This window comes from Polyodon spathula, chromosome 1, assembly GCF_017654505.1.
Source record: "Polyodon spathula isolate WHYD16114869_AA chromosome 1, ASM1765450v1, whole genome shotgun sequence".
NCBI lineage: Eukaryota > Metazoa > Chordata > Actinopteri > Acipenseriformes > Polyodontidae > Polyodon > Polyodon spathula.
This window is the reverse complement of record NC_054534.1, coordinates 42,562,241-42,579,915: the sequence shown is the minus strand read 5'-3', so window position 1 is coordinate 42,579,915 and position 17,675 is coordinate 42,562,241. Positions and strand designations below refer to the sequence as shown.

Sequence of the window (17,675 nt, the reverse complement as noted above, 5' to 3'; positions counted from 1 at the left end):
TATTGTCACGCATTCCCACGAGGTATTTAAAAATACAAAAGTATCCCATTATAAAATAAACGTAAAACAATATATTTTTTATTTATCAGCAGGGCCTTGCCCTGCCCCCTCATATGTGCAGGATGTTTTCCTCTGCCCTGTCAAAAGCACTAATTCAATCAAACCACAAGTTATGACCTCACAGAAAATGTCCGGTCTCTCCCTGTCATTTAATATATAGCAATTGCAGCCTGCTATACAGGCTCCAGCTAATCCAGAATTCAACCACTCCTGTCCTCCAAGGACTTGCCCCACAATGCCCTACTGCCTCCCTGTGTTCCTGTTTGTTGGCTCCAGTCATAGGATTCAAATTGCATACAGTAGTAAGCCTCCCTTGCAAGGCTGACATCACAGGGAACCACAGCTTTCGCCTTTCATTCCTGAGAGACCAATTACCTCTGATAATCTGAGTTATGAAAAGTAGGGGGCGGGGCTTTCCTCTCATAGAGAAGTTTCAGACAGAGTGAGAACAGTATTTCACGGAGAAGAGATCGTCCAGCATACGGGTGAGTTCCTGTGTTTTAATATAAATGTGTGTTCCTTAGAATTTGTATGATTAAACAAGCGACAAGCATTGGGGGATTTTGGTGTGTTTGATTATACTATTAGAAATGGATCACTTTTTTTTCAACATGATAAAAATTTGCAGATGTAGTATGTACAAAAGCTATCTACCATAATTAAACATATATTCTATTTACAGTCATGGTGAGGGATGACTGTCACTGGCATGTTTGTTTTCATCACATTGAAATGGCTCAGTGAGAATATTATGGGAGCCAATGGGGACACACTGATGGTAATATCTCTCTTGTTATTGTCACACTAGTTAATATCACTCACATTTATCAGTAAACTGATTTCTAGTCTCCTTGAGCATTACCTAATGAACCATATCAAAATGAATTCATTCACATACCAGGGATCGCTCATTAGCTCACCTTCGGAGACAGAAGTAAATTCTTGTTTATTAGAGCAGGCAGAAATTACAGATAAGTAAGAAAGAATTCAAGAAGATATCCTGGAGTGAGATGACCCAGGACAGCACCCCAACAGGCAACTAACAAACTCTGCTCAATACTGTTCTTGCACAACACAGAATCAACACAGTCTCACCCCCTGACAACTGATAACAAAACCATTTATAATTATAGATTAGTAAAGACTTAAAACTTTACTATTGTCTTCATACTGGGTAGGCATCTATGATTCACTAGGAGCAGATATGCAGCTCTACAGTTTGATGATTCTTTTATGTAGCGTTGAATCTAAAAATCCCTGAAAATAAGGGCGTTGTAAAATAACAGGACAGATACAATGCTGGGATCTGTAACCTTTTGGGAGGACACTGAAGTTTCAGTTTCCATTAAATAAATAAAAAAGGGGTTGTAATCACATTTGAGCATGGCAACAACATGTATTCTTCACACTGTTTACAAACATATATTTAGCTATTTACAATTTACTTTATTACAGGCACCTCCAACATCTTTGAACAGTATTTAATAAGCACATTATGAAGTAAAGATCTGCTCAAGCTTAGCCTGCAGGGTTTATAAAAATGCAGAATGTGCACCTGTCAGGATGTGAGTGGTGTGGTAAGACTAAAATGTCCACAAAGAAGGTATATTTACAATTGGTCCTGTCTTTATTTCAAGGACTATCCCCTCTATGGAATTACAGGTCTGAAACAACAAACACAATTCAAAGGGCACACATATGTTGTGGGGGTGTGCAAGGGCAGGTGTTCCAAGTGCTGGGAAAGGTTGCAGGGCAGGTCTCTGGGTGTTAGTGCTGGCTCTGTGGCTTCTGCTCCTGAATCTGTCTCTGTCTTCTCACACAAAAACAAGAAAAAGGAAGGACAATGGTTAATGTGGCAGGGCCGTCTCGGGACGATGACATTTGTGTGTGTGTGTGTGTGTGTGTGTGTGTGTGTGTGTGTGTGTGTGTGTGGTGTGTGTGTGTGTGTGTGTGAATATAATGGTGGCAGGGATATGGTTATAACCGTCCCTATACCAATTTCTGACAGGGCCGTCGTTAGGGTTGTCCCAACCGGTAAAGGAAATTGGGGTAATCTGGGGGGGGGGGGGGGGGGGGGGGGGGGGGGGGGGGGGGGGTTGAGTTTTGATGGGTGTTTTGATCTGTAGTGAAGGCCTGTATTGTATTGTATTGTGTTGTATTGCCTTTTATTTTAACCCTTGCGTCTTTTTATTTGTTCCCGTGTTTTGTTTGTTGTTTTGTGAATTGAATGCTACAGTTAGCATTAGCAACACACCCCTTGTCAATCCCTATGGAAACAGGATTAAATATTAGCTGAAACTAAGCTCATAAAAACTCCGCAAAAGGGACCTGTATCTTAACAAGTTTCTGTCAAATCCAGGTGCAATTCTGAGACAGTCATGTGCATTTAGGAAAGCAAAGCAAAAGCATTTTGTGATTATTAACCAAGGGTCAGTATGTACTGAATATCGTTTTTTTGTTTTGTTTTGTTTGTTTCGTAAAGTTTATTAAGAGTCAAAAAAAATCTAAATGGGAAAAGGTTACGTTTGATACTTTCATATGGGTAAATGTTTGTATTGCACATATTTCTATTAACTTTGTGGCTTGCTTACCTGGGTGGTGAGTCTGTATCTGTATCTATGGAAATGTAGTGGGTGGGGCTATGCTTTTAATTTAAATGGGTAGACAAGGGATAGTTAACAATTTTTTTTCGTAGAGGAGAGATCCTATGATGGGTTGGTGAGTTCCTGAACTATAATCCGAGATGTATGTGTGCAACACATTGGTGTCTGTTTTAACAATGTAGGCAGTTGCAGGTCTAAATACAATCCTGTTTAATTGTATATTAATCATGCATGTGTTTTCTCTCAGGTGGGATTTATTAATATCACTGAATGCAGTAAAATAGTGAAGCTAGACCTGCATAGAGCTGGTTTACAAGTTTTAGGGCTGAGATATTAGGATTTTCTCATTAGTTTAAATAAATCAATCTTGACATGTTGATTATGTGAATTGCAGTGTTCATTTTGTTCTTTTTTAATGCCTGTATAGTTCCTAATAAAAAGTAAACAATAGGGGGGTATTTTAAAGCATCTTAATAGCAAACCAGGGTCAACTATGATAAATTCCTAGTATATTCATGGGAAAAGCATAGTAAAACTGCAAAAACAGCATTCACAAATACCTTTGGTAAACTTTTATAAGGGCAGGTCCAGAAAACATACTGCTTTTGTAGTACTTTTTTCCCTACACCTTATTTCCCTACACCTCCATATTACATTGGTTGAATATTGTCCACGTCATATTCAGTATAATAACTGAGATGGTAGTTGGAACTGAATATTATAAATAGTGGAATACATTGTGGAGTGTTGTGTGTACCTAAAATGAAAACACTCAGTTTGTCACTTGAAAGTAATTTATTCTTCAGAAGCTGAAACAAAAACAACAGTGAGAACCAGTAACTTTCTGAAGATGCATGTATCTCTGTTTTGCTGCCATCACTCACTCACTCACTCACTGTAGCTGTTCTATCAGACAAGCTCCCAGACTCTCTCTCTCTCTCTCTTTCTCTCACCTGTTGTAGTCGTCGCTATGGCAACTGCCAAAATCGCTACTTTGTATCTGAACAGCGTAACATTCTCAGCACTTGGGCAAAGTACATTGCCTTGCTCAAGCGTACAGCAGCAGCATCCCTCCCGAGATTGTTAGTGTTAATTTGTTGTTTAGTTTTTAATTTGTAGTGCTTCTGACTGCCTGATAACCCTAGTGTGTCCAACTTCAGCACCAGCCGCTTTTCCCTTCTATCTGGGCTTAAATGTCTCTTCGGAAGTTCAGAAAATGACAGCCGCTTGCCTTTCACGTAGTCGTGGTTGTGGCATCCAACAACCACACAACTCTTCGGCATTGTATTAAAATGGGTGGTAACAACTCCTCAATTAATAAATGAAACAGCCTCTGTCTTGGTTTGTTTTCATTGGCTCCAAAATTGCTATGCGGTTACTATGTGTGTGCACACCAAATTGCCCGGATATCTATGCAAATCTATAAGAAAATGCATGACTATGATAATCTTTTAACTACATGTGTATGAAGTTTAACACATTATGTAAATAATTTGTTATTTTCTTCATGCATAAAGCACGTAGTACTTTAAGTAGGTAAAATTGAGCATCATTAGCACTGCCCTACCTGAAACAACAAGTTTAGGAAGAATGAATAACTTTTGTAGAAATACACATGGAGCTCTATGTTCCTGCTGTCACTCATTCACTCTAGCAGTGCATGAAGCTGTGTTGCTGCTGTCACTTACTCACTCACTCACTCACTCTAGCTGTACATGGAGCTGTGTTGCTACTATCACTCACTTACTCACTCACTCACTCATTCTAGCGGTGTTTGGAGCTGTGTTGCTGCTGTCACTCACTCACTCACTCACTCACTCACTCTAGCTGTACATGGAGCTGTGTTGCTGCTATCACTCACTCACTCTAGTTGTACATGGAGCTGTGTTGCTGCTATCACTCACTCACTCACTCATTCATTCTAGCGGTGTTTGGAGCTGTGTTGCTGCTGTCACTCACTCACTCACTCACTCACTCTAGCTGTACATAGAGCTGTGTTGCTGCTGTCACTCTTTCACTCTAGCTATGCATGGAGCTGTGTTTCTGCTGTCACAAATGCAAAACATTGCACTAGCTGTCACTTAAAGTTAAACATTAAAGAGAGGTTTCTCAGACAACTAACCTTGGACTACTTAATGATAACACATGTAAGGTAGTGTAGGATCAGCGGTAATTGTGGTCTGTGAAACCAGACCTAAGTGGATTAAGTTAGGCCTATCAATTCAGGGACCCTGTTGCTCTGTTTAGTCCACTGTTTGTCAATATTTGCTTGCAAATATTTTGTGAATGCCAAAGTGACAGGATAGCATAACGGCCCAAGATGTTAGGCTGGGCATTCAGTCATGATTGACACTCTCACTCTCTCGCTCTCTGAGGATTGTGCGAGGAGCGCATTCAGGCAGTAGCGTTTGAATGCTGGAGAGTGGTAAGAGAGTGGTTTTTTTTGTACTAATAGTATTCTATAATTATTTGTTAATTGTTTAGATTCTTTACATACAGTGCCTATAGAATGTCTACACCCCCTTTCAAATTTTTCACCTTTTGTTGCCTTATAGCCTGGAATTAAAATGCGTTAAAATAGTTTTTCCCCATTTATCTACACATCCTAACCCACAACTTCCAAGTGAAAAAAATATTCTAGAAATTTGTAGAAAATCAACTTAAAATAAAAAACTGAAATAGCTTGGTTGGATAAGTGTCCACCCCCCATTGTAATAACAATCTTAAATTATCTCAGGTGTAACCAATCGCCTTCAAAATCACACACCAATTTAAGTGGCCTCCACCTGTGTTAAATTGTAGTTATTCACATGATTTCAGGATCAATTCAGCAGTTCCTATAGGTTCCCTCTGCTGCGCAGTGCATTTCAAAGCAAAGACTCAACCATGAACACCAATGCGCTTTCAAAAATACTCCGAGACAAAGTTGTTGAAAGGCACAGTTCAGGGGATGGGTATAAAAAAATATCAAAGGCCTTGAATATCCTTTGGAGCACGGTCAAGACGATTATTAAGAAGTGGAAAGTGTATGACACCACCAAGACCCTGCCTAGATCAGGTCATTCCTCCAAACTGGATGACTGAGCAAGAAGGAGACTGATCAGAGAAACTACCAAGAGGCCAATGGCAACTTTGCAAGAGCTACAGGCTTCTATGGCCAAGACTGGTCAAATCTGGCCTGTATGGTAGGGTGGCAAGAAGGAAGCCACTACGCAAGAAAGCCACCTTGAATTCAGTTTGAAGTATGCAAAAAAAAACACTCAGGAGAGTCTGTAGCCATGTGGCAGTTTTGTGGTGTGACAAAACTAAACTTTTTGGCCTAAATGCAGTATGTTATGTTTGGCACAAACCCAACACAGCGCATCACCCAAAGAACACCATCCCTACTGTGAAGCATGGTGGTGGCAGCATCATGTTATGAGGATGTTTCTCATCAGAAGGGACTGGGGCACTGGTCAGGCTAGAAGGGAAAATGAATGGAGCAAAATACAGAGAACTCCTTGAGGAAAACCTGCTGGCCTCTGCAAGAAAGCTGAAAGTGGGATAGAAGTTCACCTTTCAGCATGACAGCGACCCAAATCACATAGCCAAAGCTACACTGGAGTGGCTAAGGAACAAAACGGTAAATGTCCTTGAGGTGGCCCAGTCAGAACCCTGACCTAAATCTAATCCAAAATTTGTGGCATGACTTGAAGATTGCTGTCAATCAACGCTCCCCAAGGAACTTGACAGAGCTTGAACAGTTTTGTAAAGAAGAATGGTCAAACATTGGCAAATATAGGTCTGCAAAGTTGGTAGAGACCTATCCCAACAGACTCACAGCTGTAATTGCTGCCAAAGGTGCTTCCACCAAGACATATCCAATTGGAGACATATCCAATTATGATCTTTCAGTTTTTGTATTTTTATATATATATATATATATATATATATATATATATATATATATATATATATATATATATATATATATATATATATTTTTTTTCCTCAATAAAAACTTTTTCCCCCTTAACAGTGTGGAGTATGGTGTGAAGATAAATGGAAAAAAATCCTCATTTAAATGCAGGAAACTCTGAGGCACTGACATAAAGTTCAAAGGGGTGTAGACTTTCTATAGGCACTGTATCTTTGTTTCGTTGATTTTGTTTGTCTATTACTGATTACTGTGTAGCATTGCGTGTGTGCAGATCCCACTATGGGATCTCACTCCTTAGGGCTGGGGGCTCTCAGCCGCTGAACACGGGTTTAGCTGCATGCCGGATACCAGCGTGTCGGTGAAGGAGTGCCTGCTGGCAGTGGGAGAGGTATTCGGGTATGAAAACATTGTGTCGGCATCCCGCTTGAATAAAATTTCCCATTGAATTTGAAGATGACCACCAAAACAACACTTTTGGGAAATGCCTGCTTGTCAGGTATTTACTGAGCATTTTATATCAAAGCTGCTGATAAGCCCCTCAGTGAAGGGACTATAAATAGGGGTTGTAGTGAAGGTAATCTGTTCCTTTGTAAATGGTTAGAAACAACCTAAAAGGAGACCTTGTGTACAAAGAAACATGAGTGTTGTGTTTTGTTACTTTGTCTTGTTAACTGCCTGTTTGTCTGTTTTCTAAAAGACTACTAACAGTCCAGCATTGTACCTGGACAGTCCAGCATTGTACCTGGACACCAGCACTTTCACCCTTCGGTTCACGGAGGACTGTCTTTCACCATGAGTATTAATTTCACTCACTGTTCACTGCGATTGTGTTTTGTGTTTTGTGTTTCATGTGGGTGGGATAAAGATTGAACTTTTTGGTTACGGTTCAAACCCGGGGATTTCTAAGTGAAGTGATACATGCCGCTGCATCACTTCATCATTTATTATTTACAGGTGGACATTGTAATTATCAATAAACACCCTTGCACCTGGTTATCGTTGTTTAATAACTTGCTGGAGTGACAGCCAACGTGTTTATGAGGTGTAAGATGACAGGGAGGGGGTTAAAATCCTCCCTACTAAAAACATGTGCGTATGCACATTTTGTTAATTGTTTTATTATTAATTATCCCCCGCACCTGGTAGCTATTGTTAAATTAAACCCAGGTGCAGGGTATTTAAGAGAGGCAGCTAAACTGCTCGGGGCTGCTGTGAGTGAAGAGCCCGGTTGCGGCAAGGCAACCATAAAGTGTCGTGGTGCCGAAAGGGTACGTGGGCGTGTGTGCATACGTCTTTTTGTGAACCGGTAAACAGGTTAGCTGTCCGATCCTGTGTTAGTTAGGTTCCGGTGTATTAGTTAGCGCTCTGAATAGGAGATAGGTGTTTTGTTTTGTTTATTTTGTTTGTATTTCGTGTATTAAAAATAGCGCGTAAGTGCTTCAATTCCATTTCTTGTGTCTTGGGTCTGAATTAAAGGGGCAACGAACCGTGTGAGTGGCGGGACCTATTACAGAGGTCTTCAGCTGTTTGTGGGGTTCAACACTGCAAAACTCTTGAAATTCTTGGAGCTGGGCTACACGTTCTGATCTGTTCGTAAAATAATTATAAACATCTCTTGCTAAATCCTCATATCTGGGAGGAAGCTGCTTGCATGCCTCACTGGTGCAAAGGTGCAATGAGTGGCAAATGCAATTTTGCACTAAGATGCCGGGAAAATCATTCCGCAATTCCAAATTTAATAAAAAATAAAAGCTTTCCTTTGCTTAAACCATTTAAACAAAACGATGCACAGGCTTGACTATCAATGCATCACCTCAGTGTCTCTCTCTCTCTCTCTCTCTCTCTCTCTCTCTCTCTCTCTCTCTCTCTCTCTCTCTCTCTCGGAGGATTTTGGTATTGTGGGAAGGGCTTGTGAGCTGAGCACAATGTTGAAAGATTGTAGGTCTGTTTTACAGCCTTTTTTGCTGTTTTACACACCTTTTAATTTAAAGAGATTTTACATCCTTTTCTTCAAACTTTATTTGTTTGTTGTTTTTTTATTGTCATTATTTCTATTATTTATTTATTAATTTATTGGTTTTGCCGGTTGGGAGGTTTAGTTTGTGTATCCCCAGCATGGGCTCTCACGGAAGGACTAACACAGAGACATGAGTTCAGGTGTGTTAAAACAATAGCGGTGTCTCGATTGAGGATGTGCTACTATTGGTGGGTAAGATTATTGGTTTTAATAACGAGTCCGCTTCTAGGATGAATAAGGCCATTGTTGTGTTTTTAAATCAAGAAGCACAAGTAAACAGGATTATTGAAGAAGGTTTCAGTGTTAATGATGCTTTCGTAACTGTAATGCTCCATCAACCGTGCTAAAAAAGGTTATCAAATGTTCCCCCTTTTATCTCCAATGCTATGATAAAATGTGAGCAAGCAAGGTAGGGTAAAATAATGTCCCCCCTCAGAATGACTCCGCTAGGCTGCAAAAATCCCATTAAACATGTAGTGTCCTTTTGTAGACAGGTGTTTGTGTTGCCACACAACCCAGGGCAGGATTTAAGTGTAGCCTGGATTTGTTGTGGAGGGTAAGGAGTGTATTATTTTTTGCCACTTCAGACACAATGAAATGTTTTCACTGTAGCGAAGAGGGTCACATGAAACACGCCTAAACTCAGGATGGAGGCACCAATGAAGGACAGTGGGCTGGTCAGGCTGAGGGTTTTCGGGGAGCGCAGGTGGAGGAGTCCCAGTGGCTATACCCAGAGCTAAGAGGAGTTTTGCTATGGCGAAGCCGTTCACAGAGAGTGAGAGTCCTCTGAACAGGAACCCCCTGCTGATTAGGAAGGGAGTTTCACTGCAGTGATTTAAAAAAAAAAAAAAAAAAAAAAAAAAAGAGAAAAAAAGAATCAGTGGTTGAGGCAGCTCCCCTCAATGGAAGCAGGGGCTCTCAACCCAGGGTGTCAGCTTCAACAACATTACTGGGGAGCTGGTTCCAGACTGATTTCTATGTAAAAAGTGCCTCTTATTTTCTGTTCTGGGTGCCCCTTTATCTAATTTCCATTTGTGACCCCTGGTCCTTGTTTCTTTTTTCAGGTCAAAAAAGTCTCCTGGGTCAACATTGTCAATACCTTTTAGAATTTTGAATGCTTGATTCAGATCTCCGCATAGTCGTCTTTGTTCAAGACTGAGTAGATTCAATTATTATAGCCAGTCTGCATATGACATGCCTTTTTAACCTAGAATAATTCTGGTCACTTGTCTTTGCACTTTTACTTGAGCAACAATATCCCTTTTGTAGCAAGTTGACCAGAATGAAACACAGTATTTTAGATGAGGTCTTACTAATGCATTGTAAAGTTTTAACATTACTTCCCTCGATTTAAATTTAACACTTTTTATTATATATCCGAGCATTGTGTTGGCCTTTTTTGTAGTTTCCTCACATTGTCTGTACGAAGACAATTCTGAGTCAACAGAAACTCCTTGAACTTTTTCATAGGAGGAGGAAGGAAAGTTCCTTGATATCTCGCTGCTTTCCGACATCCCGGCCAGCCAGCTGAGAAATAAAAAATTGTACCCACTAGAGCTGTTCAATAAATTTATGGATGAAACTAAAGGTAAAAGGGAGTTCAGCTTTTAGCTTTCTTCCCAGATTTCATCTGATGTAGTTTTAAGAAAAGCGACAGCAGTTTATATTGTTATAAAAAAGAGATTTTGTTTGAAAAATAGCTTTTAAATGGATCAAGTCACTTTTATAGCTTTTACTTTTGTTTTCTGTTATTTATTGTCATGTTTTTATTACACCCCCATCGCTGCCACCACTGCCACTGCTTACTTATACAAAAAGTGTAACAGATCTAGAATACAATTCTTATTCAACACGGAAAGCTCTATAATGTAGGCTTAATCATCCAACTTGTTATATAAAATGGGTTTATTATAACAATCAAAACTTGGGGTTTCTCTCAAAGGTGATTTATTTACTCACTTACCCATTTATATTATTGAGTGTAATAAAAAATACAGTGAAATGAAGTCTGCGAAAAATCAGGTTTATAAAATGAGGGCAGTATGAAACACATTTTTAAGTAGAGTTATAAATGCATGGACTAGTTGACCAGAAAAGGTATTAACATGTATAGGATTAGGGTCCATGTATAGGATTAGTAAATCCTGCTTTGCTTTGAGTATGTGGTTCATGAAAAAAATTACAAATTTAGTTCTCAGTACTTATTTTTTTTAGATTTGCTCAACAAAAGCTGCCACACTTTGAAAATCAGGCCCCAAAGCAACAACAGCAACAAAGGTTCTTCCCAGTAAGTATTAGTTTAGTAGATGGTGCAAACGGTGTGTTAGACAGTGACGCTCTTTGATGGTTGTCTGCATAGTTTAAGAAATGTTTAGGATTTAATCTCTGATTAGATATAGGAAATGCAACCTAGCTAGCTCCACCCAAGATGATAAAAGAGAAGCAAGATGAGGCTGTCCTGCTAGCCCATAGCAGATTTGTGCTGGCCTCTTCATGGAGACAAACATTACATACTAAGCCATGTACACAACAGACAAGACCCCCTACTTACATGTATTACTGATAATGTAAAGCCTCCTCTAATAAGAATTCATTCCGAATAGAACCATATACAGTACTGGTCTGTTGATCCCACATGCTCTAGGTACATTGAACACTCTATATAGCATTAATAACACACTTTTATTTATATTTTTTCAAATTCAGGTGAAAGTGTTAATGGGACAGGTATTTCCTTTTAGGGATTCAATGCTGCCAATGCACATAACATTTGAGAATGATTATTAGCATGCTCTCTTAAATACATTCTTCAGGATAATAAAGTCCCATGATGCAGATTTTAGTAAAAAGCCATATAAGGACATGTCATATGTATTATGGGTATTATCTGAAAGTTAATTTATTACTATAATATATAATGCAAAATTATCAGTTTCTCTGGTTTTACTATTTATAGGTATGTGTTTGGGTAAAATGAACATTTTTGTTTTATTCTATAAACTACTGACAACATTTCTCCCAAATTCCAAATAAAAATATTGTCATTTAGAGCATTTATTTGCAGAAAATGACAACTGGTCAAAATAACAAAAAAGATGCAGTGTTGTCAGTCCTCGAATAATGCAAAGAAAATAAGTTCATATTCATTTTTAAACAACACAATATTAACATTTTAACTTAGGAAGAGTTCAGAAATCAATATTTGGTGGAATAACCCTGATTTTCAAGCACAGCTTTCATGCGCCTTGGCATGCTCTCCACCAGTCTTTCACATTGATGTTGGGTGACTTTATGCCACTCCTGGCGCAAAAATTCAAGCAGCTTGGCTTTCTTTGATGGCTTGTGACCATCCATCTTCCTCTTGATCACAATCCAGAGGTTTTCAAAGGGGTTCAGATCTGGAGATTGGGCTGGCCATGACAGGGTCTTGATCTGGTGGTCCTCCATCCACACCTTGATTGACCTGGCTGTGTGGCATGGAGCATTGTCCTGCTGGAAAAACCAGCAGGACAATGCTCCATAATATTTGTATTATTATTTTTGTGACACATTTCTTCCTTCTTTTAGATTTGAATCAGTAGCCATATTGCCATTACTGAAGAAAATGGTCTAAAATGCCAACATATATTCATTGCAAGATGTTGATGAGGAGGTTAACCTTGCAAAAGAAAAGTGGGAAAATGGTTTTGATTGGACTCTTAATTTTAACTACCATCTGCTTGATTAATATTCAAACAAAAGAAAGTGTTGAACAATACAACAGGCTGGAGCTCATGCAGGAGGATGACAATAAAATCAACTGCACAAGAATTATTGATGGCAATGCTGATGAGATTGAGCAGGCTAAGCTTCAGGTGATCACAGTTAATTATAAAAACAAACACAGACCAAAAAATGATCAATACTATATTGCTCTTACCAGAAACTGTGGGGACTTCACAAAGGTCCGCAAGTACTTAACATTTCCTCTCAGTGAAGAAGAAAAAGAATTTCCTATTGCATATTCATTGGTTGTTCACCACAAAATTGATACATTTGAAAGGCTTTTACGGTCCATATACACACCTCAGAATTTTTATTGTGTCCACGTTGACAAAAAATCCCCAGAGTCCTTCTTGGCTGCTGTGAGAGGAATTGCAGCTTGCTTTGAGAATGTTTTTGTTGCCAGTCAGCAGGAAAGTGTTGTTTATGCAAGCTGGAGCAGGGTACAGGCAGATATCAACTGCATGAAAGACCTTCAGAGAAGGAGCTCGACGTGGAAGTACTTTATCAACCTCTGTGGCCTGGATTTCCCGCTAAAAACCAACCTGGAGATAGTTAAAATACTGAAGGGGCTGAATGGGAGAAACAGCCTGGAAACTGAAACAATGCCACCTCATAAAGAGACAAGATGGAAGAAACATTATGAAGTTGCTGATGGCACAATAAAAAAAACAAGCATTGACAAGGCTCCTCCGCCCATTGAAACTCCAGTGTTTGCAGGTGGGGCCTACATAGTGGTGAGCAGGAGCTTCATTGAACACATATTCAAAGACCAGAAAATACTTAAATTCATGGACTGGGCTAATGACACCTATAGTCCTGATGAGTTCTTATGGGCAACACTGCAAAGAACTCCCGGTGTCCCTGGCTCTATTCCAGTCAATTCAAAGTATGATGTCACTGACATGAACTCTGTGTCGAGGTTTGTTAAATGGAGCTATCATGAAGGAAGCATGTCCAAAGGAGCCATGTACCCCCCATGCGCTGGCGTGCATGTAAGATCAGTATGTGTGTATGGAGCAGGGGATTTGAACCATATGCTGCAACAACATCATTTATTTGCTAATAAATTTGATACAGACGTGGACCCAATTGCCATTCAGTGCTTGGAAAAACATTTAAGACATACAGCAATTGTTGAAGCTACTAAACGTTAGAAGCTTGTCTCATTGGGGTTGATTTTCAAAGCTTTTTTCCAAAGCATACATTAGTCATTTTTTTCAAAAAGTCAAAATTAAAAAAAAAAAAAAAAAAAAAAACCTTTCAAGTTACAAAATAAGAAATAAACTTAAGCTGCCTTGAATGAAATACCTGCTGCATTTATTTCTAGCATTGTAACTTTTAACAGGTGTTTTTTCTGCTTTGAGTAAACTGAGTAATTTACTCTTTGAAGTTAAAATGCTTTGAAAATCAGCCACATTGTGTTTCAAGAGTTATTAAAATTATTTCAAATATTGACTGTCGTGTTTTAATAATGTTTACTGATCATGCAAATGCATAAACCAAGAATAACATACATGTCATGGCTCCAGGGATATTGATAAAAAGCATTAGTAGGCCATCTGTGGACCCAAAACCAGAATCCGTTTGACAAATGCAATGTAAAAGTATAATTTAATTTTAGCCTGGGCATTGATAATAATTACCTCTTAACAAAGAAAATTTCACCACCACTGAGCTCTGCCTAAAGGCTTAAATACAGAGATCAGATCAGGTTTGTCAATTTTAGGAGACAGTTTTAAAGAGCACCTTAACTTAACGTATGTACTTTTGAATCACTTTCTATCATTGTCTATTTTAGTTAGAATGTCCTCTGTGGCCATTTCTATTTTAGTCATAGGTCTGAAATGTACAGTTATAAAGAAACACATGAATAGAAAACATTATTTGCATTTTAAAACCTGATATCCTTACTACTCTAGGTAAAATACATTTCTGTTTGCAAGTCATGCCTTCCAGGAATTCTGTTACTGCTTGACTTCCTGTTCATTGGGTCTTCCTGGTCAAGAATGCTACTGGTTGACAGAATATCAGTTGGGGAAGCAAATGACTGGTTATTGAAAGGAAAGAAGCCAGTGAAGGGGTCAATGTTATCTTCTAGGTGAAATAACCCTAAAAGAGAGTCTAAAAGCATGGCTTGCAAATGGAGATTTCTTTAACCTGGCATACTACTATATATTTTAAAATAAAATATATGTGTTTGCTAAAACATGTGTTCCTTTCAAAATTGCACATTTGAGATCTATAAAAATGAATGGAAATATTTTGTTTGTTGCAATAACTTTAAAGACTTTTATGTTGATGTTTATTTAAGTAACATGTTCACAAAAAATAAACCTGCATATACATATGTACATATATAACATACACATTTCCTATAGAACCATAGCTTCAGGAATGCTGATCCTTCTGGCATTCTACGAACTAAGCTAAAACCCATCACTTTAGGTTAATGGCATAAAAATTACCCAATCAAAATGTTTAGTACAGTACATTTTCAGAATATTAGTAGTAAATGTATGATAGGCTACCCACTACTCACCCACAAAAACACAATGTTTATTATTATTGTTTTACAGCATGGATGGGGTTAATATTCCTCATCCAGCTAAACCTGTGCAGAATGTGACCGGCTCCAGATTGATTCATTTATTACTCATCTGGAGACGATCACATGTATAAAAACCTGCAGCTTTGTCTGAATGGGGTTAGTGTGTTAGATGCATTACGAGAGATATGAGTCCCATAACAGGCACATAAAAAATATACTGAATGAAGAGGCCTTTATAGTAGAAAGTCACAAACGGAATTTTCACTGCTGAATTCTCCTGAAAGTAAGGTACAACTTTCAGACATGCCCATGCAAAAAAAAAAAAAAAAAAAAAAAAAAAAAAAAAAGTTGTGTGCCTTTTCAGCGTGTGAAGGCAATTTATACACACTTTTAAGCTGTACTATGTTTTGGCCACACACTTTCTATAGTGTGAGGAATGTGTGTGGTAGGTGTGGCTCATCACATTCTGTCGACATCATAGAGGTAATTTGGTGTTTTCTAAACTGCATGGAAACCCCGCCACACTGGAAATTGAAAAAAAGGGATAGATTTAGTGGTAACACTTTATATTAAAGTGCTGCTTATTGATGTTTTATTACTGTTTTATAACTATTTCATAAATGCTTAACACTGACATTATAAAGTATTAATAAAGCATTTAAAATATATTATTACAATGTAGTAGCAACACATACACATGACTTTTGAATACACAAAGTACAATAAGTGGCTAAAAAGTGTCCCTTTTATAAACAGGTTATAAAGCGAGCCCATTAATGCATTGATACATTCCTAATAAATTAGTCTGAACAAAGGCTCTGGCTCATGTTTAATTTTGTACCATGTGTACAATGTAGGTGCAAATAAGACATAAAAAATAGACATTTTTTATCTTCAGAAAAGGTAAGTTACTTTTATTTATTAATATAATAAAAGTGCACATGAACAAACATGCTACCAAATTATGAAATGCAATTTTCTTGAAATTAACAGATACAACTTGTATATAAACTTGCCACAATATGGCTACATACAGTCAGCAACTTACAGCAATATATTACTGAGAAAAAGTAAAGAGTATTACACTTTGTAATTATTTTTTTTTTTTTTACCACCCGAAAAATAAACGTAATAAAAGTAATAATGGCAACGTATTTTCTATATGCTAAAACAGGAGTAATACCATATATTCAAGCTTTTTTTGTACATGTTGTTAACAAGCTGTTGACTTCCTGCATCTACATTTTAACACTGTAACTACATAACTAAATATGTTTTTGTTTTTTCTAAAATTTGCAAAAAAATAAAAACCTACTCAATGTTGTACACTGTGGAGCATTACTTAACCAAATTAAACAGTGTTTTCACTTTCTTTACATATTTTAACAAAATTGCTCAAAAATTAACCAGTAAAACTTTAAGTTTACCAAGCCAGTATGTCCCTTCACTTGTCTGGGTGTCCATTCAGCAGGTTTCTGGATTTAGCATGTTGAATGTTAATTGGGGATTGACAGATAACTGTTTCCAGACTTTTTGATCATTTTTTAAGACATTGCACCTCTTAGTCAGAAATAAACAATATAGAGTTGTAATTATGAGCTTACAAGAACACTGTTTACAGAAGGAACTGATTTTAGTTAGAACTTTATTCATGTACATGGTAATCTAATGTATCATGATGTACAAGGATATGAAAGATCAAAAGTACTGAAAACAATGTTGGACACCATTGTTTTCAATAACCCTAACCAGGCACAATATCCCAACACATCTCCAGTTTAACAAGAGCGTACTGTACTATTATTTATGACAAATTTGTTTTTAGTGGCTTGAAAGAGGCTCATCCCAAATCTCTTCCTTCAGCAAAGAGCATTCTTGGTGGCTCCTCAACAGAGTTTTGTATTATCTACTATTACAGCATCGTCAAAGAGTGGTCACAAATAACTGGTATAAGTTGATCCCTAATTTTAAACTACATGAAAATCCTGTTTACCCTTTCTTTTGTTTCTACATCCATTGCTTCATGACAATACTTCAAATAATCTAACAGCTTTTTTTTTCCAGAATGTAAATCAGACAATTCTTTGTACTTCTTTGGAGCTACAATGACCAGCTGTGCTACAGAGGCTGCTGACACCACAATGTTTCTATCCAGCTTGTGCTGACGGAAGGCTTTTGTCATGATTTTTGCTTTCTTGTATGTATACAAGATCTTGTATCTGCAAATTACTTCATTGAGGCTCTGAACTGAAAAGAAAGAAAGAACATTAGAACACTTCTGTATCTCAAATTATAGGTTAAACTTAAAAATAGAATTACTGTCCTGTTACAATGCTGTCCTGTTAGTAACTTTCCCTTATTAATCACATACTGGGGAAAAAAAAATAACCAAAAAAAAAACAACAAAAAAAACATTTTGAACTATGTAGCTTATAGAGCAGATAAAGGCTATATTTTAGCTACTCTTAAAATTAATTATCTGGTTAATGCTAACATATGTCAAAGGTGATCACTAATGCTTTTAAGTACATTAGGGTTAAGACTGAAGCTTTAGGTTAAGGACATTGGCCACTCTTGCTGGATAGTATTTAATTGTCAAAATAATCTTAAGAGTAGACAAGCATGCTATAACATTATGTACATAAAGACACAAGAACACACGAAGCTACTACAGCGTTATAACCTCGCTGGCGAATCCTCTGGTGTTTCTTTGATTTAGCATTTTTGGGATTCTTTTTCCGTTTTTGGCTGGTAGAAGCAGAT

The 17,675-nt window shown here is 37.8% G+C and overlaps 1 protein-coding gene across 2 annotated transcripts; it reads left to right on the top strand.

Annotated features, from left to right (window-relative positions):
* Window positions 1-447: 447 nt before the first annotated feature.
* Window positions 448-14,557, top strand: LOC121318929 (beta-1,3-galactosyl-O-glycosyl-glycoprotein beta-1,6-N-acetylglucosaminyltransferase-like). Of its 2 annotated transcripts, none has more exons than XM_041256140.1 (2): window positions 448-545; window positions 12,167-14,557. In XM_041256140.1, exon 2 carries the CDS (start codon window positions 12,214-12,216, stop codon window positions 13,516-13,518), a length of 1,305 nt encoding a protein of 434 aa, XP_041112074.1. In that variant the 5' UTR covers window positions 448-545; window positions 12,167-12,213; the 3' UTR covers window positions 13,519-14,557. The 2 variants fall into 2 exon arrangements, with proteins under 2 accessions (XP_041112074.1, XP_041112082.1); XM_041256148.1 differs by lacking the exon at window positions 448-545 and adding an exon at window positions 9,756-10,886.
* Window positions 14,558-17,675: the final 3,118 nt, after the last annotated feature.